This window comes from Apis cerana, linkage group LG2 (genome assembly GCF_029169275.1).
Source record: "Apis cerana isolate GH-2021 linkage group LG2, AcerK_1.0, whole genome shotgun sequence".
Taxonomy (NCBI): domain Eukaryota; kingdom Metazoa; phylum Arthropoda; class Insecta; order Hymenoptera; family Apidae; genus Apis; species Apis cerana.
This window is the reverse complement of record NC_083853.1, coordinates 6,205,856-6,230,083: the sequence shown is the minus strand read 5'-3', so window position 1 is coordinate 6,230,083 and position 24,228 is coordinate 6,205,856. Positions and strand designations below refer to the sequence as shown.

The 24,228-nt window shown below is 21.2% G+C and overlaps 5 protein-coding genes across 7 annotated transcripts; 3 read left to right on the top strand and 2 right to left on the bottom strand.

Moving 5' to 3' along the window:
• Nucleotides 1-25: 25 nt before the first annotated feature.
• Nucleotides 26-7,627, top strand: LOC107996688 (PAX3- and PAX7-binding protein 1). Its single transcript, XM_062071937.1, has 17 exons — nucleotides 26-177; nucleotides 382-560; nucleotides 1,216-1,394; nucleotides 2,229-2,388; nucleotides 2,804-2,903; nucleotides 3,035-3,192; nucleotides 3,264-3,346; nucleotides 3,563-3,762; nucleotides 3,904-4,093; nucleotides 5,131-5,254; nucleotides 5,454-5,642; nucleotides 5,811-6,010; nucleotides 6,084-6,234; nucleotides 6,335-6,530; nucleotides 6,632-6,830; nucleotides 6,990-7,108; nucleotides 7,301-7,627. Exons 1-17 carry the CDS (start codon nucleotides 74-76, stop codon nucleotides 7,350-7,352), a joined length of 2,583 nt encoding a protein of 860 aa, XP_061927921.1. The 5' UTR covers nucleotides 26-73; the 3' UTR covers nucleotides 7,353-7,627.
• Nucleotides 7,628-8,067: 440 nt separating this feature from the next.
• LOC107996896 (uncharacterized) lies at nucleotides 8,068-15,128 on the top strand. Of its 2 annotated transcripts, XM_017055217.3 has the most exons (22): nucleotides 8,068-8,355; nucleotides 8,711-8,946; nucleotides 9,085-9,330; nucleotides 9,429-9,587; nucleotides 9,752-9,894; nucleotides 10,008-10,155; nucleotides 10,238-10,422; nucleotides 10,504-10,823; nucleotides 10,921-11,096; nucleotides 11,164-11,381; nucleotides 11,462-11,678; nucleotides 11,759-11,960; nucleotides 12,044-12,260; nucleotides 12,334-12,491; nucleotides 12,570-12,712; nucleotides 12,778-12,911; nucleotides 13,009-13,135; nucleotides 13,221-13,403; nucleotides 13,473-13,802; nucleotides 13,917-14,172; nucleotides 14,311-14,590; nucleotides 14,656-15,128. In XM_017055217.3, the coding sequence occupies exons 1-22, from the start codon at nucleotides 8,343-8,345 to the stop codon at nucleotides 14,825-14,827; spliced, it is 4,263 nt and encodes a 1,420-aa protein (XP_016910706.2). In that variant the 5' UTR covers nucleotides 8,068-8,342; the 3' UTR covers nucleotides 14,828-15,128. The 2 variants fall into 2 exon arrangements, with proteins under 2 accessions (XP_016910706.2, XP_016910707.2); XM_017055218.3 differs by lacking the exon at nucleotides 14,656-15,128 and having other exon boundaries at nucleotides 14,278-14,454.
• A 71-nt stretch (nucleotides 15,129-15,199) lies between these two features.
• Nucleotides 15,200-18,302, bottom strand: LOC107996646 (DNA-dependent metalloprotease dvc-1). Of its 2 annotated transcripts, none has more exons than XM_062071930.1 (5): nucleotides 17,620-18,302; nucleotides 17,329-17,489; nucleotides 17,121-17,229; nucleotides 16,890-17,009; nucleotides 15,200-16,818 (listed from the first exon to the last, which is right to left on the bottom strand). In XM_062071930.1, exons 1-5 carry the CDS (start codon nucleotides 17,719-17,721, stop codon nucleotides 15,385-15,387), a joined length of 1,926 nt encoding a protein of 641 aa, XP_061927914.1. In that variant the 5' UTR covers nucleotides 17,722-18,302; the 3' UTR covers nucleotides 15,200-15,384. The 2 variants fall into 2 exon arrangements, with proteins under 2 accessions (XP_061927914.1, XP_061927915.1); XM_062071931.1 differs by having other exon boundaries at nucleotides 17,329-17,356; nucleotides 17,620-17,902.
• Nucleotides 18,303-18,636: 334 nt separating this feature from the next.
• Nucleotides 18,637-21,544, top strand: LOC107996800 (coatomer subunit delta). Its single transcript, XM_017055031.3, has 8 exons — nucleotides 18,637-18,813; nucleotides 18,986-19,025; nucleotides 19,419-19,642; nucleotides 19,779-20,164; nucleotides 20,242-20,412; nucleotides 20,490-20,803; nucleotides 20,925-21,241; nucleotides 21,344-21,544. The coding sequence occupies exons 1-8, from the start codon at nucleotides 18,811-18,813 to the stop codon at nucleotides 21,431-21,433; spliced, it is 1,545 nt and encodes a 514-aa protein (XP_016910520.2). The 5' UTR covers nucleotides 18,637-18,810; the 3' UTR covers nucleotides 21,434-21,544.
• A 918-nt stretch (nucleotides 21,545-22,462) lies between these two features.
• Nucleotides 22,463-23,887, bottom strand: LOC107996801 (DNA-binding protein RFXANK). Its single transcript, XM_017055032.3, has 5 exons — nucleotides 23,639-23,887; nucleotides 23,432-23,564; nucleotides 23,111-23,331; nucleotides 22,898-23,045; nucleotides 22,463-22,821 (listed from the first exon to the last, which is right to left on the bottom strand). Exons 1-5 carry the CDS (start codon nucleotides 23,885-23,887, stop codon nucleotides 22,754-22,756), a joined length of 819 nt encoding a protein of 272 aa, XP_016910521.2. The 3' UTR covers nucleotides 22,463-22,753.
• Between the last annotated feature and the right edge of the window lie 341 nt (nucleotides 23,888-24,228).

Genomic DNA, 24,228 nt, shown 5'->3' with positions numbered 1-24,228 from the left:
ATATACTTACATATCTTGTATTATATATAAAGTACAAGAAGATTGAAAGCCAATCAGTAACTCAAACAGTGAAATGCAATTCATGTATACAACTTTTAGAAGCTTAACTTCGAAACTTCGAACTTATCCTACAACGTTTCATATTCAACATATAATTCGTATCACAATTTCACAAAGGTGTTGCATTTTTTTGATCAATCTCATATTTATAAGTTTAGTATCCATTGTGTGAAGGCATAATCGCATATTTTATAATATTTTTTGTTATATTAGCTTATATGCTATGAAATTTCGAATTATTTTTTTAACATTAGTCATTTAAGTAGTTAACCTAAGAATAGTATATGTGCAAATAGTTTAAACAGACTGGTTGATGTTAAGGACAATGTCATTATTTAATAAACCGAAGAGAAACATCCGCCGTCGACCTTTCAACGACGACGATGAGGATAATGAAAATAGGATGGAAGTGGAGGATACCCAGCCTATAAAGTCAAAAACAAAGAAGAAGGATAAGCCAAAGCAGACGCTCCTCAGTTTTGGAGAGGAGCTAGAAGAAGGTAATTTTTGAAAAATTATGTACATATCTATAAATATATTTATTATAAAATATATAAAATATGTATTTCAGATTTTTTTATATATAGTAATTTAAAATTATTATTAATAATAATTTTATTTAAGGAAAATGAATATCATACTTAAAATATGTTAAAATTTTTATATTTATTAAATTAAAATCATAATAAAAAAAAAAATGTTATTAATTAAATTAATTAAATTTTCAATTTATTAGTCAAATTAATAGTAAAAACGGATAATAGAAATATTATTATTTCTAAAAATCATTGAATAAATAATAATTGTATAATATAATATATATAATAATATAAAATTATTATAATTTTTTATAAGAAAAAAATATTTTTTGTAATAACTTTTTATTTTTAATATTACAAATTAAATATTATATTACATTATATAATCAATATTATATTAATTTATATTAAATATTAATTTAATATTAAAAAAAAAAAAAAATTTAATAATTTAATATTATATTAAACTATTGTAAAATTTTTTAAATTTTATTAAAGATTTAAACTATTTTGTTTATTTAAATATATTATAATATATTATAATATATTATGATATATTATAATATATTATATTTTTATATTATTTATTTTCATAATAAAATCTAATAATTTTTAGCGGATGATGGAGAAGTTTTTAAAGTGAAGAAATCATCCAGGAGCAAAAAATTGATGAAACAACTAGATCACGAAAGGAGAAAAAAGAAAGGTGAAGAGAAAATGCAAGTGGACTCTGAGCAAGCGAACATGTCCATTAAACAGGAAAAAGATTTAGAAATAAAGACAGATGATCTAGTAGTAAGCTATCTCTATGATGTTTATTATTATTAGAATTTCTCAAATTTAAATTATATTCTCAAATTAATTTTTGTTATATATAATATTCACTGAAAATATGATATAAATATTTATCTGTATGATATTTATGCAATTGAGAGATTGATTCTTTCAGATCAAAACAACTACAATAACAAAAGTTATTATATGTATTTATATAAATATTATTAGAGTTTATTTATTAAGTTATAAAAAATTTAAATTTATATTAGATGAAGTGAAACAATAATAGAATAAAATAATTTCAATTTCTTTGTCATAACATTATCCCACTTTATCTTATGTAAATTATAAATTATTTATAATTTAATAAATAAATCTCAATTAAGATTTTATCAATTTTTGTATTTGTTTTGATCTCTAAAATTGATCTTTCAAAAATATTCAAATATATAAATCTACAATATCTATATTCATATATATATATATTACATCTTTACTATTTTTATAAGTTTTACTATTTTTAAAATTTTTTAATACATTATATATATAGAATGTAAATATATTAATATAATAAATATATATAATATAAAATAAATTATAAATATATTAAATATATAAAGTTATTAAAATAATTATGAATGAATTATTAAAATATGAATATAATTAGAAAATATAATTATTTAGATTTTTTTATATTTTTAGAGAAAATTAAAATTAAAAATAGTTACAAAATTTATAATATTATAATAAATATACCATTTTTTCAGTATAAAATTAATTATATCTGTAGTAATTTTTTAATTAATTAATAGTTTTTTTGTTAAAAATCTTATTAAAATTTTTTATTATTAGGTTAAAATAAAAAATACAGGACCTTTAATTCTAAATGGGCGAGCTGCACTTGCAGCTGGAAAGGATGATTACACATCTGATGAAGAAGAAGATGAACCACGCAGTCATAAGTTTAGAAGAAATACAGATAAAGCTGATACAATGAAAATTCTTCTTGAAAGTATGTGATGTTTTTATTATTGTATATAATATTCAAAGTTTTATTATATATTATATTTATTTTCTATATTTGATTATTATATACAAAATAATAATATATTCATAAGATAGTTTTGGATCAATTCTAAAGATCAAAAAAATAGAAAAAAATATCTAAATAGAATTTTATATATATATAAAAATATTAATTGAGACTTATAAGCAATTAAAGTTTAAAATTGTAGCAGAATTTGAGATTATTCTATTTCTATTATATCGGCATCGCATTCTCATTTCAATAAATAAACTTTAATAGATATTTTTATATCCTAATTTTTTATGTTTATTTTGGTCTCTAGAATTGATCCAAAAGATGTCATTCCCTACATTCTCTACTAAAACATTTTAAAAAATATTTTAATAAATATTATTTTAAGGTGGTTGCATACCTGATGCTGCAATGATCCATGCAGCTAGAAAATGCAGACAAAAGGCAAGAGAATTAGGAACTGACTATATTCCTATAGAAGAACAAAGGTATTATTTTTTGTAATATATTTAATATTTTTTAATTTAAATAAAATGTTATTTAATTTTATTAATTACTATTACATCATCAATTAGATTTTATTTTGCATATTATATTTTATAAATACATTAATTTTTAGTGATGATAAAGGTAAATCAAGACTTATTAGGGAAGAAGATCATGATAGAAGTGATGATGATGATTCGCAAGACCGAATTGATATGACTGTTAATACTGAAGCACGTGATAAAGAAAAAAGACGAGAAGCATTTCTTGCATCACAAGTTCCTTTAAAACGTTAGTTTTTAATTATTTATTATTAATAATTTACTTGTATAATAAATGATTACATTATATAATTTTTTTAGTTTCTGATGATGAAAGTGAACATGAAAATGAGGAAGAAGAATGGGAAGCTCAACAAATTAGAAAAGGTGTAACTGGTGCACAGGTAATTTTTTTTATTTATAAATCATAATTAAATATTTATTTAACATTAATATATTTATTTGATAATTATTGTAATGATTGATACATTTATATACAACATATATTTATTTTATTTTATTTTATTTATTTTATTTTTTTATTTTATTTATTTTATTTTAGATATAAATGACAAGAAAAATTATATTATTATATTTTTAATATATACAAAAATATTTAGATTGCAGCAGCACAACAAGATTCCATGATGCAACAACAATATTCAATGGGTATGAATGTAAATACAATGATGGGAAGTGGAATATCTTTGGAAATGGTAATGATGCCAGCTCCACCACCTCCTCCAGCAATTCAACCACCAGATCCTACAAAAATAATACCTATTACTCCTCAAGAAGTTGTGACTAAAATGCGTGCGAGGTGATGAAAATTGAATTAAAATTCTAATTGAAAAAATACAATAAATAACATATATATATATATTTCATATATATTTTGAAAATTTTTATAATTTAAAATATTACTTATTTTTAAAATTAGAGTGAATAATATAATTTGTAGATTGGATAGTTTAAAAGAAGTGCACCGACGTCATCAATTAGATCAGGACCGTTTAGAGCAAGAGTTAGGACAAACTGTGAAAGAACTGGATGATGGTGAAATTCGTGCACCGCAGCTTGCGCAGCGCTTCAGATATTACCAAGAGTTGCGTGGGTATGTCACTGACTTGGTAGAGTGTCTTGATGAGAAGGTGGGTTTATACGCTGTCACGTTTTTTTATGTGCACTGGGGTTTTCCATGCAATTTTCGGCTGTCAATCATTATTCAGCCATTAAAAATAATGCATTTTTCTTATTAAATAAATTATTTTAATAAATCTTATCTTAGTAAATAATTTTTAATATTGCTTTTTTTAAATATTTGAAAATATATAATAATTAATATAATTACAAATATATTTCATTAAAATATGATTAAACTTAATAATTTCTCATTCTATATTTTACGTAATTTTACATATTTCGTATTATAAATTTTTTATTTATCTATTAATAAAATGATAATCATTAAATATTTAATTTTAATTTATATATATTCAAATAAACATATAATTTTTTCAATAATTCGATAATAAATATTGAAGAAATTATTATTTGCTATATTGAAATATTAAAACATATTACAAATATATTTCTAATTTCATATATATTTTAATTATAAAACATTAAAGGAATTATTAAATAAAAAATAAAAATATATTTTTAAATATTTTTGTTATTTAGAATTTTCATTATTTTATTTTTTACTTATATTATTCCTGTATTTATTTTATTTATATATTATATAATTTAAAAATAAAGAAGAAAAATGCATATTAAATTAAAAATAAAAATTTAGAATGTATATATATAATATATATGTATATTTGCATTGCCGGGGGTCTGTGTCTTCTCTGTATAAAAAAATTATTTACACTGTGTAGTATTATTTTTAAGTATTTATAAGAATTGAAAAGATAAATTAATATATGTGGTAAGTAAAATGATATTAATTTTCAAATTCTTAAACAAAAAATATCCAATGGCTATGGAATTACAAATCAAATTCCAGCAAATATTAAAAATATATTATTTTATATTATTTAATTATAAATAAATTATATATATTTAATACTTATATATTTAATATTATAAAAATTTAATATAAACATTTTCTGGAATAAAAATAATTCCCAAAGTCATTGAGTTAATTCATTGTGTGAATGTTAATATAAAACTTTTTTGTTAGCTGCCATTGGTTGTTGGATTGGAGCAACGCTGGTTAGAGCTTTATAGCGAACGTGCGATTGAACTGATGGAAAGAAGACGTCAAGATACAAGGGATCAAGCAGAGGAAATTACAACAGCTGCAAGTCAGTCATTTTAGTATTAAATATACATAATTTTTGTATTTGATAAAATACAATTGATTTGAAATTTTAGTATTTGATAAAATCAAAATATTTTATTTATTTTTATTATTCCTTTTATGATTATATTATAAATTGTTAAAAATATAAATAAAAATATATTTTTATGTAACTTAAATATAAATTGTATTTTAAATTATAGGAGGACAGCCTATACGAAGAGGACCAGAAGTTGAAGCTCGTATTCGTCGAGCTACAGAAAGAGAAGGAAGAAGAGCTCGTCGCAGAAGAGCTAGAGAATTAGCTCCTACATTACCAAAACATATTGATGGGATGTCTAGTGATGATGAAGTTACTGAGCAACAAAATCTTGCGTTTAAGCAAACAAAAGGTTGTATTTTAATGAATTTCATAAAATTTAATTTACTAAAAGAATAAAATTATATTACATACAATAATATTTATCATTATCTATCAAATGTAAATTAATATGTTCATTATATATTAATATATATTTATATCTTTTGTATAATATTTTTTTTTTTATATTTATTTTCAGACGAAATTGATAATGAAAGTAAAGAAATATTTGCTGATGTAATGGACGAATATTGCACAATAAGAGGAATACTTTCAAAATTGGAATCTTGGAGAGAAACTGATAGAGATGCTTACATGGAAGCTTATGTATCTTTATGTATACCTAAAATTATTTCTCCAATTATTAGATTGCAATTGTTAACATGGAATCCTATTATGGTACTATATATTAAATTTTCATTCATAAAATACTAATTACAAATAAAAATTGTATATTATATTTCATTTTTAGGAAAGTGCAGATATAGAAAGAACAAAGTGGTATAATACATTACTTTTGTATGCATTAGATAATAAGGAAACAGAAGAATCACTTAAAAGAGATCCAGATGTTAGATTAGTACCATTTACAGTAGAAAAAATTGTTATACCTAAATTAACATGTAAGATTATTTATTATTGAATAATATTTATATAGTATAATTATAATTATCTATTATTGAAAATTTTTAAATTTATAACTTACAAATTTTTTGTTTATAGCTATAGTTGAAAGAATATGGGATCCAATGTCTACATCACAAACATTACGACTTGTAGGCACAGTAAATCGTCTTATTAGAGAATATCCAAATTTAAATGATACAAGCAAACCATTAGAAACATTATTTAACGCCATATTAGAAAAAATTAAATCAGCAGTTGAAAATGATGTTTTTATACCAATTTTTCCTAAACAGTTAGTATATTTTTATTAATTTTTATTCAAGATTATTAATAATAATAAATAAAAATTCTATAATAATAATGTTGATATTTAATTATATATTAATATTTTAGAGTTTTGGATACCAAACATCAATTTTTTCAAAGACAGTTTGCAATGGCTGTAAAACTTTTACGAAATTTATTAAGTTGGCAAGGTCTTCTTGGAGACACACAATTAAAAAATTTGGCACTTGGTTCATTGTTAAATCGATATCTTTTAGCAGGTTTAAGGGTGTCTATACCAAATGATGCTTTATTTAAAGCAAACATGGTATGTTTATGTTATTCATTTGAATATAAGTTTAATATAGCGTTTTTTAAATCTTCAAATATAATTAAATATTTAAAAAAAACATTAAACGTTATTTAGAAAAAAAATTAATTCTTTTATAATAAATACTTTTATAATATTTATATTTCTATATAATAGGTAATGAGTACACTTCCTCGTGCATGGTTGCAAGGTGAAACAATAGAACATTTGAGAATGTTTGCTACACTTATTCAGCAACTTAGTGAACAATTAGATCAAGCAAATCCAGCGCATAAGTAAGTATATATTATTATATATAATATATATTTATAAATCAATGAATAAGAAATTATAAACATTATTTTTTTTTAAATTTTCTATATCGTTATTAAATTATTTCTATATATATATTTATTTTATTATTAAAATAAAAAAAATAAATTTTTGCATTTTAAAATATATTTTAAATTAATTATTCATTTTTACAGTGAAGCCTGGGAATATTCGAAGTCCATTTTGAAAATAATCAAACCTTTGTAATGTATTAATTATATGTGCATTTCTTAATAATATTTTATGGTATTTTTATTTTATGGTATTCGTTAATAATGCCTATCTATAATTTTATACACATACTGAAAAGATCTTGTATATGAGAAAAGAATTGCAGTACAATTAGATGTATAATATAATATAAAAATAATTTTGTATAGAAATAAATTAAATAAGATTCTGATATCATATGATACAATTTCCAATAGTAATTGTAAATAATAAAAATAGAAGTATGACGAAATAAATATGTAAATATAAAATTGTGTTTAATTTTTCTGTTACAACTAGAGAAAATAAAATTAATATTTTTACTATAAATATTTAATTTTATTTATTAAATTACATATTAATAAATAATAATAATTTATATAGTACATATTTAATATTTTTATAGAAATTAAATTTATAATTAAATCAAAAATTAATATATAACCAATTAATAATTAATATGTAATTATCTGTCTTGTAGGAAAAACAAATTTTATTTTATTCAAAATAAAATAAAAATATATTTAAAATTATTTAAAATTAAAATCTATCTACTTATAATTTAATTATAATCTATGCATATTTGTAATCATTATATAAGTAAAATTATATACAATTAAAATCTATTAAAAAAAATATACATGTAATTAATTTGAAGTTTAAATATTATTATATTTTAAGTTATTAATCATAATTAAAAATAAGTTAAATCATTATTAAAAATAAAATATATATATATTGTATGTGATTATTTATATAATTAAAGAAAATTATGTTATGTGATTTATATATCAAAATTTATATATAAAAATATACAGAGAAAATGTATTAGGCTAATTTATATGATTGAAGATAATTTAGACAGGAGATAAGTTTTACTCACACAGATAGTAAAGACGTGTTCATGGGTCACAGAGATAGACAGCAAAGGTCATCTCTTGACTTCTATGAACTCAGTTTACTTTTGTTAAGCTATTATTGCACACCATGAGATTCACAGGTATAAAATAAACATTTTTACTTATACTTAATTAGAATTATTAATTAAATTAATTAAATAATATCATTAAATATCTATTATTATTGTACTATAAATAATTTTAATTATTTATTTTTTAATTTAAATATTAAATTATAAATATATTAAAATAATTTAATTTATACAATTTTTATATATAATATGAATGAGCTTAATTTAACATAGCTTGTTATTAATTATATTTATTTAAATATTATGCTATTCAAAATAAAATAATTTAATATAATTGAATTTAAAATAATGAAATTAAATTACATAATAAAATAAAGATTAAAATAATATTGTTTTTATATTAATTTAAAAAATTTATTTACAGATTTTAATCATGTATTACAAATAGTAATGTACAAACCAAAGGAAATCATATTTCTATTTTTCTTACTTTATAATAATCATGTTACAAATAGCATATTTCAATCAGGAAAAGAATATATATATTCATATAATGCTCTTTCAAGTTCTGGTGTTTTGTTACCATCTGGTGCATCATCCTCATGGGGTTTTAATGGAAAACTTAAAATTCAAGCAGAAAAAAATATTGCAATAATGCAGGTATATTTTACAATTGATACACAGTCTAATATAAAAAAAAATATTACAACATTATTTTTAAAAATATAATAAAAATATAATATGAAATTGATAAATAATTTTATTAAAATGATTATAACTTAATATTCGCATATTTAGTTTGAATCATTGAAAATGACTATATGGAATGGTAAAATGCAAGAACAAGGAGAAATTCAAGATATTCCTGAAGATGTGGCTGATTTGCTAAAACCTTTTCAAATCATATACAAAAATGGTCTTATTGAAAATTTTACTACAGAAGCAACATCACCATGGTCTGTAAACATAAAAAGAAGTATTGCAGGAATTTTACAATTAGATCTATCCAATTTACAAAAAGAAGCAGCTTTTCATTCAACTGAAGTAAATCATATCTAAAAATTTTTATAAAGTTTTTTAAAATTAATATTAAAAATAAAATTTTTCTTTTATTATTAATATTATTATTAATTATATTATAGAGAAATCATTATGGACAATGTAATATTGAATATGTTGTTAATCCTGAACAAAAAAATGAATGGTTAATAAGAAAATTTTTTGATCCACGAACTTGCATTGGACATCCTCATTATACTTGGTCAAATGTTCCTAATATGTTATGTCCTAATGGTGATCAAGTATGTATTCTTTATAAAATATATTTCTAATATATTATATTTATAAGAATAATATTAATAATATTAAATTATTTAAAATTAGAAAATATTATGTATATTCTAATTTATTTTATTAATTTATATAATATAATAAACTTAATATGAGAAAATTCATATATGCTTAGAATCCAATTCTAAAGTCCAGTGAAAGATTATATAAAATTAAGGTAAATGGATCCTTAAATGATATTTTATTTGTTAATGCCTCTGGAGGTATTTATGTCCAACCTTTTCAAAGTTTTGGAGAAGCTCATTTTCATTTTACAAGGTATATTTAAAAAATAAATTTTTTTACTTTTTAGAAAAAATTTTTCTTAATAAAAATAACTCTGCATTATTAAAATATATGTTATTTTTATATATTTATTTTTTAATGTATAGACAAATTTTTAAATTAATTGTGGTAAAAAATACAGTAAATAAAATACTTACTGAAAACTTATATTTCAAAGTTCTACAACATGAACTTCCAGAAGTTGATCTCACCCAAGGCAGAGGTACTCTTGATAAGAATACTGTTTTTAAATCTGTAAGTTATTACTTTTTAAATTTCTATATGAAATTAATATTTAATAATATTACAGATTTTTAATAATATTTGTATATTACAGATAGGGAGTTTATTAGATCGATTAAGTCAAAAACTTGAAAATCCTGGTTTAGATACAGAAACTGATAATTTACATAACACCACAATTACTGTATTACTTTATTACCTTGGAATGTTAGATATTGTTGATTTGCGTAATGCATATACAAAAATTTCAGGAACAAGTTACAAAGAAGAAACAATACGGTATTATCAAATTTTTTATTATTTTAAATATTTATATAATAAAACATATTACATCTTATTTTTCTTCTTATGTTATTATAGAAATATGTTTCTCGAAGCTCTTCCACAAATTGGTACTAAAGAAGCCGCATTATTTATATTAGAATTAATTCAGGATAAAAAAGTTTCGGATATGTCTGCAATTCAACTTCTTACTCAATTACCATTTCATATACGAAAACCTGATGTTCAATTATTAGTAAACTTACAAATATTTTTAAATTTACCAGAAAAAATTTCTATTGAAGTTCAAAATACTGCCATTCTTACATATGGCACATTAATTTATAAAACTTGTTTATTATATTGTCCATATGAAATGCTAGATGATTATGTACGTTTATATCTCGATAAATTTACAGGTATGTAAATAATAAATATTAAAGAAATTTCGCATTTTCGTCAAGTTTTAAATTTTTGTTATTATTATGTGTTCTTATAATAATAAATAATTCATAGAGACAAAGGAATATGAAAAGAAAATGATTTGGTTAGAAGGATTAGCAAATATACAATTAGGAAGAGTAGTTGAATTTTTAGAACCTATCGCAAGTGGTAACAATGCAGAATCGCGTCATTTTCGTGTTCTTGCTGCATGGGCATCACTTTCAACTGCACCTTTAAGACCTGATGTTGTAAGTAATTTTTTTATTATAATAGAAGAAGTTATTAAATATTATTTTTTTAAATTTTATATTCTAGATATATCCTGTCTATTGGCCAATTTTAATAAATAGAACTGAACACTTAGAAATGAGGGTAGCAGCATTGACATTACTTATTGTTTCTAGTCCTACACCAAGCAGATTAATATCATTATATTGGTACATGCAAAGTGAACCTAGTCAACATTTATATAATTATTTTTATACTATTTTAAAATCTATGGAACGTACCACTCATCCCTGTTATGTTCATATGTATGTAAAAGCATTTATAATATTTTTTTTTTTAATAAAATTTCCAAATATTTTTTTCTCATATAATTTTATAATGTCAGAGGCATGATAGCTGCACAGTTTACACGAGTACTTCATCCAACTAAAAATCAATATTTAATTACTGGTAATTATTTATTTGACTATCAAGATACATATAGAAAATTTGGTGCAATGATACATGGTATTGTGATTGCTAACCCATTAACAAATATACCTGAGGTTTTATATATAACTTTAAATACTTATGGAAGTGGAATCAATATTAATCATGTATCTGTAAGTATATATTTATTTTAAAATGATTTAATTTATTTTAAAGTTAATTTTTTAATATATTAAATATTATGTTCGTGTAGTTATATATTAAAGCTGAAGGTCTTTTACATTCATTATCAACACATCTAGATGGTCCAACACAAGTAAAGGATATATTAAAAAAATTTAAATTAGATCAAAAACAAAGTGGATCTGTACATTTAGAAATTATTGCACGTATTCAAGAAAAAACAGTTTTATGTCTTCATCTTAATGAAACTAATATTATTAAAGGATTTAAATGTGAGTTTATAAATTATTTTTATTCAAAATTTAAAATATATTTGAATATTTATTGTTTTATATTTTTATATATAATTTTTTAGATCTTTCTTCTTTGCCTGATAATATATATAATATATACCAAAACATGGAGTTTCATGTTAATCAACAACGTATTAATGTTCCATTAACAATAGAATCAGTACAGGTTACAGATCTAGGAGCAAATGTTAGACTTGCAATCATTGCAACATCATTATTCTCCATGAGAGGCAATTTTACACATATTTCAATTGGTCGTAATAATCATGTTATATTACGGTATGATAAAATAATTTATAATTGTATTTTTTTTTTTTACAATATTTTATCTTTATACAATTGATATTTTTAGAACATCTATTCATAAGTCAGAAATAATAGAAAATTATAATCCTTTCATTGATACATGGCATAGTGCAGAAAGAGTACACTCTATTCATGGATACCTTCCAGTCAACATCACTCTTGGATTTGAAAATCGTCCATTTATTTCATATAATACACCTGGAGGTATTGTATTAATAATATTTAAATAGAAGTTATTATTATTTAAAAATAATATATTTAGTACATATTTTATTTTTTTAGAACATCTTAAAATGGGTATTACAGCTCATGCTAGAACAACAACTAATATAAAAGGATTGAATATTGAAACAAAATTACATCATATTTGTCCTACTTGTCCTCAATTATTTAAAGTTACAAAATCACCAACATATAAACCAAAGGTAGATAATAATTAAATAAAAATTTTATTTTTAATTTATAGACAATAATTATATTTATTTTATAGACAATAGATATATTTCAAGTTGAATTAGCAGAATTAGGGGGGCAAATGTATATAAAACTTTTTGATTGTGAAAATATAATATCGCGAGAAAAAATAATTCGAGATGTGTTTTCTTCACATCGAGCCAATTATCCGTGAGTTAAATATTAAAAAAATCTATATATTTTTTATTATAAAAATTATTAAATAATTAAATATCATTTGTTGTACTTTGATTTTCGATTGTTTTAGTATCTGGCCATTTCTGGAGTTTGCTTTAACTGCCCTTCATTTCTTAGATTATTGCACATATGTACCACCAAAAGGTAGTTGTGGTATAGCTGCTTATATTAATACAATTGATGTACAACATACTCAAGTTAGTATATTAATGTGTAGTATATTAATGCTACTATATATTTTAATTATAAACAAAATAATAAAGAAAAAATATAATTTATTAGGTAAAATTTGAATATATTAAAAATCCAAGTCATCATGTATTATCTTTAACACATCGTAATGCAGAATCATTGCAAATTCTACAACAATGGAATATAGCTGCACTTTATGAAATTACTAGTTGGACATCTGATATGATTAAAATTAAAGCAACTAAAATTATACCAGGCCAAAAAATTTTAAAGGTATTTTATATACAATAGTGTAATTGAAAGAAAAAAGATAAAAATAATATTATAATCTTTATTGTTTAGTTTTGTTTAGAAGTTGAAAAAGAAATACCTTGGGAATGGGATTTCTTAAGTATTAAGCCAAGTGAACCTGCTAAAATTGCATTAAATGCTGTTTGGGGATACTCTGATACAGCTAAAGGTAAATGTAGTGGATCTTCAATTACATTAAATTTACTTGGTGAAATTAGTGAAAATCAATTAGAAAATGCTAAAATATCACAATGGCCTTATGAAGAATGTCGAATACAGTCTGAAGGAAAACGTTTTATTCCATTTTCTGATGCTTGTTATGAAGTTTCAAGAGAATTATCAACCTTAAGAAAATATCAAATTATTGCACAATATGAAAATGTAAGTTTAATATTATATTGCTAATAATTTATGTAGATAAAAGAAGAAGAATTGAAGATTATATAAATTTATTTAACAAAATATGTATATAAATAATTTTAAAATTTTAATTAGATACCAGAAAATATAATGAGATTAGCTTGGAAATTTCGAGCTTTGTATGATTTAATAGGAGGAAATAGTACTTCAGATTCCATTTCTAAGAAATTTAATGTGACAGCAATATTTCCAAAAAAATCAGATACTGGTGAATTATCACTTAACAATGATAAAATAATAATTGAATACAATTATAATCTTATAGATTATTTTTTAACTCGAACTAGAATTCATAAATATATAGATTTATCTATTTCAAAAACCTTTTTTGGTAAGTAATTTTTTTCTTTCTTTCTTTTTTTCTTTTTTTCTTTTTTTTTTTTTTCATAATTAGTTCATTGTTTGTATCTGCAGAATTCATTCTATTTGATTACAGTACCTTACCTGTCTTAATCACTTCCAAATTTAGGGACATGTATTGTGACACCTGACTATATAAGATCAATTCACAATGTCACTTATTCTTTTCATGACAAGCCTGAAGTTCTATTGCTTGGTCATTGTTATAGCGAAAATCCAAAGTATGCATTAACAGCACGAAATGATTTATATGGTATTAATATTAATATATATGATGAAATAGATACAGTACGAATCATACCTAATCAAACTGGAGGAACATTGTATAATAATACAATGTATATTCCATTGCCACAAAACTTCATATTTCACTCATTAGGTTCAAAAAGGTAATTAAAAAAATTAATAAATTTTTAAATAAAAAAATATTTATTATAAATCATATATGTTTCAGAGTAAGATTGGATGATAATACTATTGATATTATAGTTCCTAATCTCTATTTATATATGCATTGGACTCAAGAACAAATTCTTTTGTTTTTTCCAACATATTTATTAGAATTTAGTTGTGGTTTATGTGTATTAGACTTTCTTGATATTAATAATTTATATGAAAAATTATAATTTATACAAAAAACTAATATTTTATTTATAAAAAATGGATTTAATATAAGGAATTTATGTTGATATATATATATATATATGTATATTTATTTCAATACTCAATATTTTAAATATGTTTATTAGAAATTTTTGTTTCTAACAAATATATAACTATAAAAAAATTAAAATTAAAAAATTGTAGAAAATTATATTACTATTTACAAATATATATTTTTTATATTTTTTAAAATATAAAATGTAATAAATTTAATAATAAAGATATTGTATCAAGAATTTAAAAATTAAAATGAATAGTTCAGATTATATCTATATATCAAAAATATTTTTTTATTTCTATTACACTATTATTTAATATACAAAATAACAACAAAATTATTTTATAGAAAATTTATTCAATAAATAAATAGTACAAAACATAAATATAATAAAAGGAAAATTAATATAATTTTAATATTTATAATACATATTATAACAAAATTCAAATTACTCAATACTTTTTACTATATTTTAATATATTATTATTTTATTTTTATTATTTAATATAGAACTTATTTTATTCATGCAATTGTAAGACATATATCTAAATGTTGATTCATTTGAGATTCTATTATTAATTGCATACAAACAGGACAAGGATACTTAGATTGTTCAATTGATATTTCTGAAATTACATTCGATGCTTTGTTATTATCGTAATCAACCGATAAAAATGAATCATCATTAAATACATTTCCAATACAATCTTCTAAATGATTACTTAAAGATACTCCAATAGGAATAAATTCATTACAAACTAAACAATTATGTGACATAATATCAGTTACATTTTCTTTAAATTTTGTATTATGATCAATATTTTCGATAATTGATAAATCATCACTAGATGTACTACTAATAGAAATTATACTTTCATTTATATTTCTATTACTTTCAATATCATCTAATATAATTAAATTATCATTTTGTTTATCTGTTTTTAAACATTTATCAATATGTTCATTTATATTTATAAAATCAAAACTCTTGGTACAAATAGGACAATTTGTTTTTCTAAAATTTTGTATTTCATCTAATTTTGGTTGTTTATTTGAAAATATAATTGAATCATCTTTTCTTTTTTGTGCAAATGGAGAATTATTTGATCTTATTTCAGATTTTGTAAAATTATCATTATCATAATTCTTTATTGTAATTTTTTTATCATTTTTATCTATCATTTTTTTATTTGTTGTTATTAGACAAAAATCTATATGTTCATTTATTTTATTATTTAATATAAAATGATTGCATATTGGACATTTTACAAGTTTTTGTATTTCATTTAATGATTGAATATTTGCAATAGATTTTTCAATTCTTATGGTATTAATTGGTGAATTTATTGTCTGTTTTAATGCAGTATTTTTATTCATATCTTTATTATGATCAATATTATATAATTTATTCAATAAATTACTTTGTCCTGTATTAGAACCACCAACCATTCCAGAAGATGAAAATTTAGGTGTATTAGAAATTGTATTACTACTAGGAGTATTATGTTTTTGTGAATTATTTGAACTGTTTGGACCTCCTATACCCCAACCATGAACATTATTTGTAGTATTTCCAAGTTTTTGAAATCCATTTGTATAATTTTGATTATTTATATTTGACTTAATATTAAGAATGGATGTAGATAATGGTTTTGTAGATGGAGAACTTTTTGAAAGCCAATTATACATATTATTTGATAAGTTATCATTTTTAGATTTTATCTTTTGTTTATTACTTGAAGATTTTGCTTTAAAATTTTCTGGTTCTTTAATTTTAATAAATTGACCACCACAAGTTTGTTGATGTTCTTTCCACCAAAAATCAGTTGGACCTGGTGCACGATTCATAGCTCTCCGTACTGTTCCAAAATATGGAGCTCTTTTCTGACAAGGACCATTACATCTCCACCAATGTTGTTGATATAATTTAACTTCATCATGAAAATTGTGGTATATCTATATATAAAAAATAAAAATTTTTAAATTATTATATTCATTTTATTATAGATAATTATAAAATATATTACAGTTATTTTTGTCCCAGCTATTCTATTTATTCTGTCCATATGTTTGCAAAATTCTGGACCATGTCCATCTCTGTCACGATTATTGTTTGTAAGAAACAAATAGCCATGAATCATTTCATGCTATAATATATATTTCAAACAAATAAAAAATAATAGTTAATTATTAATAATTAATAATAGTTAATACTTAAACATATTATTACATAATAATTATTATTATAGAAATCTTACCAGTAAAGTTTCAACTAGATCTTTTCTGGGTCTAAGTTTTAATAATGGTGCACTAAGTGAAATTACACATTGTCGATTTCGAGGATGAAAAGTGCATATACCTGCACAGCTATAATATATAAATATAAAATATATATATATATTTATATAATAAATCCATAATAAATTTTCTAAAATAATCTAAAATTTTTTAAATAAAATGAATTACCTTGTCATTCTAGGACTCCATTTAACTTCTACAGAAAGTAAAACATTCCAGAAAAAACGTTCATTAAATTGCATAAACAATGTATGAATATTAGGTGTTGGATCAATTAACTCTAAAGTTTGATCAATTAAAGTTCTTGGTTTATAATTTTCTTCATTTTTCTAAATTTTTCAAAATAATAATATGTATATATATATGTATATTATTAATATATAATATATATATATATACATATATATAATATTAATATATAATAATAATAAAAAACTGTAATATCAAAAAAGAACTTACACTTTTTGGTAAAACTGCATTTTCTGTTAATCCAAAACAATAATCTTGTTGTTGTAATTCATAAGCTAATTCAAAATCACGAGATTTTTGTGATTTTTTCATCGTAATTTATAAATATCGATAAAAACAATACAAAAATTCATAGATACAAATAAAAATATATTTAATGAATTCGTCAAATTTATATCATTAAATTTTTCGTTTAACTATAATATCAATGACATATTTTTTTTTCAAATAAAAATTTTCTGTTTATTTCCTTCTGTTATTTTTTCTTCTTCACCTTTAACATATAAAATATTCATAAATACCCAATTATTTATTATAATTAAAATTATTTGTTTAAAATTATTATATTTATTTATTTATTTTTTGATTATTTATTTTATTTTCTTAGAATTAAAATGTGCATTTTTCAAAACTTTCCAAAATAAATATCAATAGTATAAATATTTATAATATATTATAATATATATATTTATAATATATTTACATAATACTTAATGTTATTAGAAATTGAAAATAAGTAAATATGCAATTAAATAATTTATTATTATTTTATTATTATTATTATTATTATTTTATTATATTATTTAAATATTTAAAAAAATATAGTATAAATATATATATAGAATTATCATTTTAATAAATACGTGTATATAATGTGTGTAGTTTTATTATGTATAGTTTTATTTATTATTGCATATATATATATTAGGATAATATGAAATTTGATTAAGTAGAAACATTAAACGTGAATTTAGTAATTTTTAATAATTCTATTTTTTTATTTTTATCTATATTATATCTATATTTCTTACTTTCGTTTTTTTATGTAATAGCATATATATATATATATATATATTGTAGATTATCTGTTATTGAAATGAGATGAAAGATAAAATAAGATTTTTACAAATCTTATTATTACAAATAATATTAAAAAAAAACAAATATAATGTACATAATGACATATAAATACATATAATATTCGAATAATCAGAAACGTCCCATTCTTTTAAATATTCTAATTCGTGGTTTATAACACTTCGTCATGCCACACGTCAGCACAGTACGCCCTCTGCTTGTAATTTCATATTTGTATATATGATGTGGATGGAAGATTGGCTTATGTAAAAATTATATTAGGTTAATCGTACAATATATATTGAGTCAAAATAATTCAGCAAAATGGTAAGTATTTATTTATCAATGATTTGAGTCATTGACAATATACCTAAATTGTAAAAGATATTTATTACAAGATCGTATAGTAAAAGTTATCACAGATGTCCTCTCGTGATTGATATTAAAACATAAAAAGTTAAAATGTCTTGTATTACTAAATTATTTGTTACTCTTTAAGGTACTTATTGCTGCAGCAGTTTGCACAAAAGCAGGCAAAAGTAAGTAAAACTTATTTTTTCTAATCACACCTGTTTGTATATGTATATATCTGTTCATAGCTTGGTATTACACATGATTATTTTTTTAATATATTTTTAATATTTACATATATATATATATATTTTGTTAATTATATTTTAAATCTTTCACATATTTCTAATTTTCCACATTTTTTTTAATTGTGAATTTTGTCTTAAACTAGATATTTTATATTATATATTGCAAATAATATTCTTTATAATAATTTTACTTAAAATACTTTATAATATTATTGAAATATATATTTTTTTTCATATGATTTATATATACATTTTTAACATATTAATTTATTTATGTTTTGTTTATTGTTAATTATGATTAGCAAATAAAATTTAATAATTTATAAATTTTAGCTATTATTTCTCGTCAATTTGTTGAAATGACAAAAGCTAGAATAGAAGGTTTACTTGCTGCATTTCCAAAATTAATGAGTTCTGGCAAACAGCATACATTTGTAGAGACCGAATCTGTGAGATATGTCTATCAACCTTTGGAAAAAGTATATATGTTATTAATTACAACAAAAGCCAGTAATATATTAGAAGATTTAGAAACATTAAGGCTTTTTGCAAGAGTTGTAAGTATATAATAAAAATTCTTTTTTTTTGCTTTTTTATTTTTTTATTCATTTGTCATTTAATTGATATATATTGATTTATAAATATCAATAAATAATTTTATTGAATATATAAATTTATATAATAAATTTATAGATTCCAGAATATTGTAATTCAATGGATGAACTTGAAATAGCTGAAAATGCATTCAATTTGATATTTGCATTTGATGAAATAGTTGCATTAGGATACAGAGAAAGTGTTAATTTAGCACAAATTAGAACATTTGTAGAAATGGATTCACATGAAGAAAAAGTTTATCAAGCTGTAAGAATGACTCAAGAAAGAGAGGCTAGAAATAAAATGCGTGAAAAAGCAAAAGAATTGCAAAGACAAAGAATGGAAGCAGTTAAAAAAAGTGGTATTAAAAATCCTGGATTTGGTAATTCTTATGGAAGCAGTAACTTTACACCAACACTTAATGCAAGAGATACTATTAATTTTGTACCAGAACCAGTTAGACCTTCATATACACCAACACAGTAAGAAATAATATAATATGAAAATAATTTTAATAAAAATTATATTATAGAAATATTTTTATTATGTATATATACAGAAAACCTGTCAATGCTGGACCAGGTGCAATGAAATTGGGAGGAAAATCTCGTGATGTTGATTCATTTGTAGATCAGTTAAAAGAAGAAGGAGAAAATGTTGTAACAACTCCCTTACCTACAACTGGTGCAAAACCAACATCACTTACACCACAGATAATCAATACTGAACCGTAAGATATTTATTTATTTATTTTACGTACAGATATATATTATTAATAAATTTTATAATTATTTCTTTTATATTAAGAGTTCACTTACGACAAGAAGAACGTCTTAACGTAAGAATTGGTCGAGATGGTGGTTTACAACATTTTGAATTGCATGGTTTAGTGACATTACATATTTCGGATGAAAAATGGGGTCGAATTCGTGTACAATTAGAAAATAGAGATACAAGAGGGGTTCAAGTACAAACGCATCCTAATGTGGATAAAGAATTATTTAGAACACGTGGTCAAATAGGTTTAAAAATTCCTACAAAACCATTTCCGTTAAATACTGATGTTGGAGTATTAAAATGGCGATTGCAAGCTCAAGATGAGACAGCATTACCTATTTCAAGTAGGAATTATTTACTGAATACAAATTAATTACAATGTTAAATTTTTTAAAATATATTTTAATATATATATATATATATAATATATAATAAATAGATAATTTTTTTTATTATTTAAAATAGTTAATTGCTGGCCATCTGAAAATGGAGAAGGTGGATGTGATGTGAATATAGAATATGAATTAGAACAGATTAATCTAGAATTAAATGATGTTCAAATAAATATTCCATTACCTATGGGATGCAATCCTATAGTAAGCGAATGCGATGGACAATATACACATGAAGCACGACGAAATACACTTGTATGGTCTTTACCAGTGGTTGATGCAACAACGAAGTCAGGTTCAATGGAATTCTCAGCACCTTCTTCTACTCCTGCAGATTTTTTTCCTCTTCTTGTTTCATTTTCATCTAAGACATCATATGTCAATATTAAAGTAAATTATTTTTTATTCATATTATTTATATAATTAAAAAAAATGAAATAAGTTTCAGTATTGATATATGTATATAATTAAACAAATTTATAATTTTTATAGGTAACTGAAGTCTTACTTGTAGAAGATGAAAGTCCTGTTAAATATTCAGTGGAAACAGTTTTCTTTACTGATAATTATGAAGTGGTATAAAATATATCTATTACATAATAAGATAATTGCTCGTGCTAAGTATGTACAAAAATACAAAACTAGCACTGTCCATTGGAATTTCAAAGATAAAGATTTTCAGCTTATTTATCATTCAAGTTATAATTTTATTCTCACACAACCATTATTTTAGCAATAGATGCTTGAATGAATTTCAAGCATATATATATATATATATTATATATTATATATAATTATATATATATATTAATTGAACAATTAGTTTCAATTTAGTACATGTCTAATTAAACTATTACAGGAAATTGTATACAGATATTTTATAATTGATAAAAAAATATTACCGAAGATTTTATGAATTACACTTACTATTATCAACATGCAAGAATTATATATATTAATTTTATTTTAATTTTTTCAAACTGTTTCTTTATGAGTTTTGTAGTTGCAAAACTTTTTACTAAAACTGAGGTACATATATTATTTACAAAATATGGAAATATTTTTTTCATACATCTATATATACATACAGACATACATTATACATACATACATACATATATCATGTATGTGTGTGGGTGTGCGCGCACGCGTGTGGTGTGTGTGTAAATATGAATATATATATATATTCATATTTACACACACACACATACATACACATTATAATATAATGGAATTATATGGACATAATCTAAGTTTTTAACAGAATATTAATTCATTATTATATTTACATTCATTTATTTTTCTTATTTCCAAGTATTATTAGGTGCATTTATTGTTTATATTTTTTTCATCCTTAAAAATGCAAAAATATTTTTTATTTTCAAAGTAGTATTATTATATATCCTTTGAAAGCTATGTATATTTTTTCATTCTTGAAAATGCAAAAATATATTTTATGTTTAAGAACAAAATTATTATATACCTTTTGCAAATATAAATAAAAAATTATATATTTCTGAGAAATAAAAAAGAGGATGAAATTAATATAAGATATTATAAATATTTGTACACATATATACAAAATATCTCATATTAATAATTTTAAAAGAATTTTATTTGTCTTTTTATAAGTAAGCAAAAATTTATTTATCATTTAATTTACTCATTGAATATGTATAAATATAATTGACAAATTTTCTGTAAAATTTTCTATTCATAAAAATTAAAAATATAAATTTCATTCACTAATAATGCATTTTTTAAAAATATTTGCTATAAATAATTATATAGAATTAAAAATAAAAACTTAAAATATTCAATTATAAATATCATTATGTGTAATCTCTTTTAAAACCTGTTAATATTAAAAAATCATTTTTATATTATTTGCATTATATTATTTTATTGCAATATATCTGGTGGTATATTTATCACTTGTTGTATCAAATAATTTTCAATAACTGCTTTAGCTGAAAAATGATTGGAATAATTTTTTAATATTTTATATAATTTGCTAAAATTGCTTAATATTTGATTTTTGCTTACCAGTTAATGAATTATTTAATATTGCTGCATGATAAGCACTTATATTATACATATTACGATGTGTTATATCAGCACCTCTGGATAATAATTCATAACATACATGTGGATGATCACCATATGCTCCATATATTAAAGGTGTATTTCCTTCCTTTATTATTATTAAAAAAAAATTAATTTGGAAATTTCTATTTAATAAAAATTATGAACACATACCTCATCACTTGCATTCGAATCTGCATCATGATTTAATAATAATTTTACAAGATCATGATGTCCATAAGCAGCTGCTAAATGCAAAGGTGTCTCTCCATTAAGACCACGGTAATTCTTATTAGCACCAGCTTTAAGTAATTGCCGTGCACTACCTAATTGTCCATATCCCGCAGCCCACATAAGACCAGTTAAACCTTTTTCATCAGGTGTGTCTATAGTATCTTTAAAATAATTTATTAACAATAATTTAATTATAATATACATTTATATATATAATCATTTTTACCTATAAAAATATTTTATATATATAATATAACATACTTGGATGTATATGTTCAGGTGTAAGTTCACCTTGACCAGCTAATGTATGAAATGTAATATCACTACCACTATAAAGTTGAGGTATTTCTGTTTGGGTATTACCTCTTTGTAAATTAGTAAGTATAGTAGGAGGCTAAAAAAAATATTAAATTGAAAATGTGCTTATATATATATTTTACTTAAATACTTTAAACAATATATATAAACCTTATATGGTTGAAAAGCACTAGTTCTTGTAGCATCTTGCCATGCTCCTGGAGCCCAATGCCACTTGGTTTCTATAGGTTCGGATTTACATCCAATATTTTCTGGTTTACAAATTAATGGTCTTGGTCTGATGCCAATTGTTGATTCCCCATCACAAATAATATTTTTAGTTTCACATTTTTGTTCTTTTTCTTCTTCTTCTTCCTCTTCTTCTTTTATAATTAGTTCAGAATGAATTTGATTTTCCATATTTTTATTATATTTCACAAAATCATATTAAATAATACATAAACAATTATAAATAATAAGATATATATACATTTTTAAATTAAAAAATATATATTCTAATAGAAATATATATAATATATTATATTTATGTTTAGTTTAAAAAGTTTTATCTAATAAATATTATTATATTCAAATGATATAATATATAATTGATTTATTTTACCTAATTATTTTAACTATATATTATAGTGTTATTAAAATTCATTTAAAAAATTTTTAAAAGATTTGTAACTATTTTTACTTGAAGGTTATATAATCATTATTAGTATACATTTTCTATTTTCACATAATTTTTATTTTAA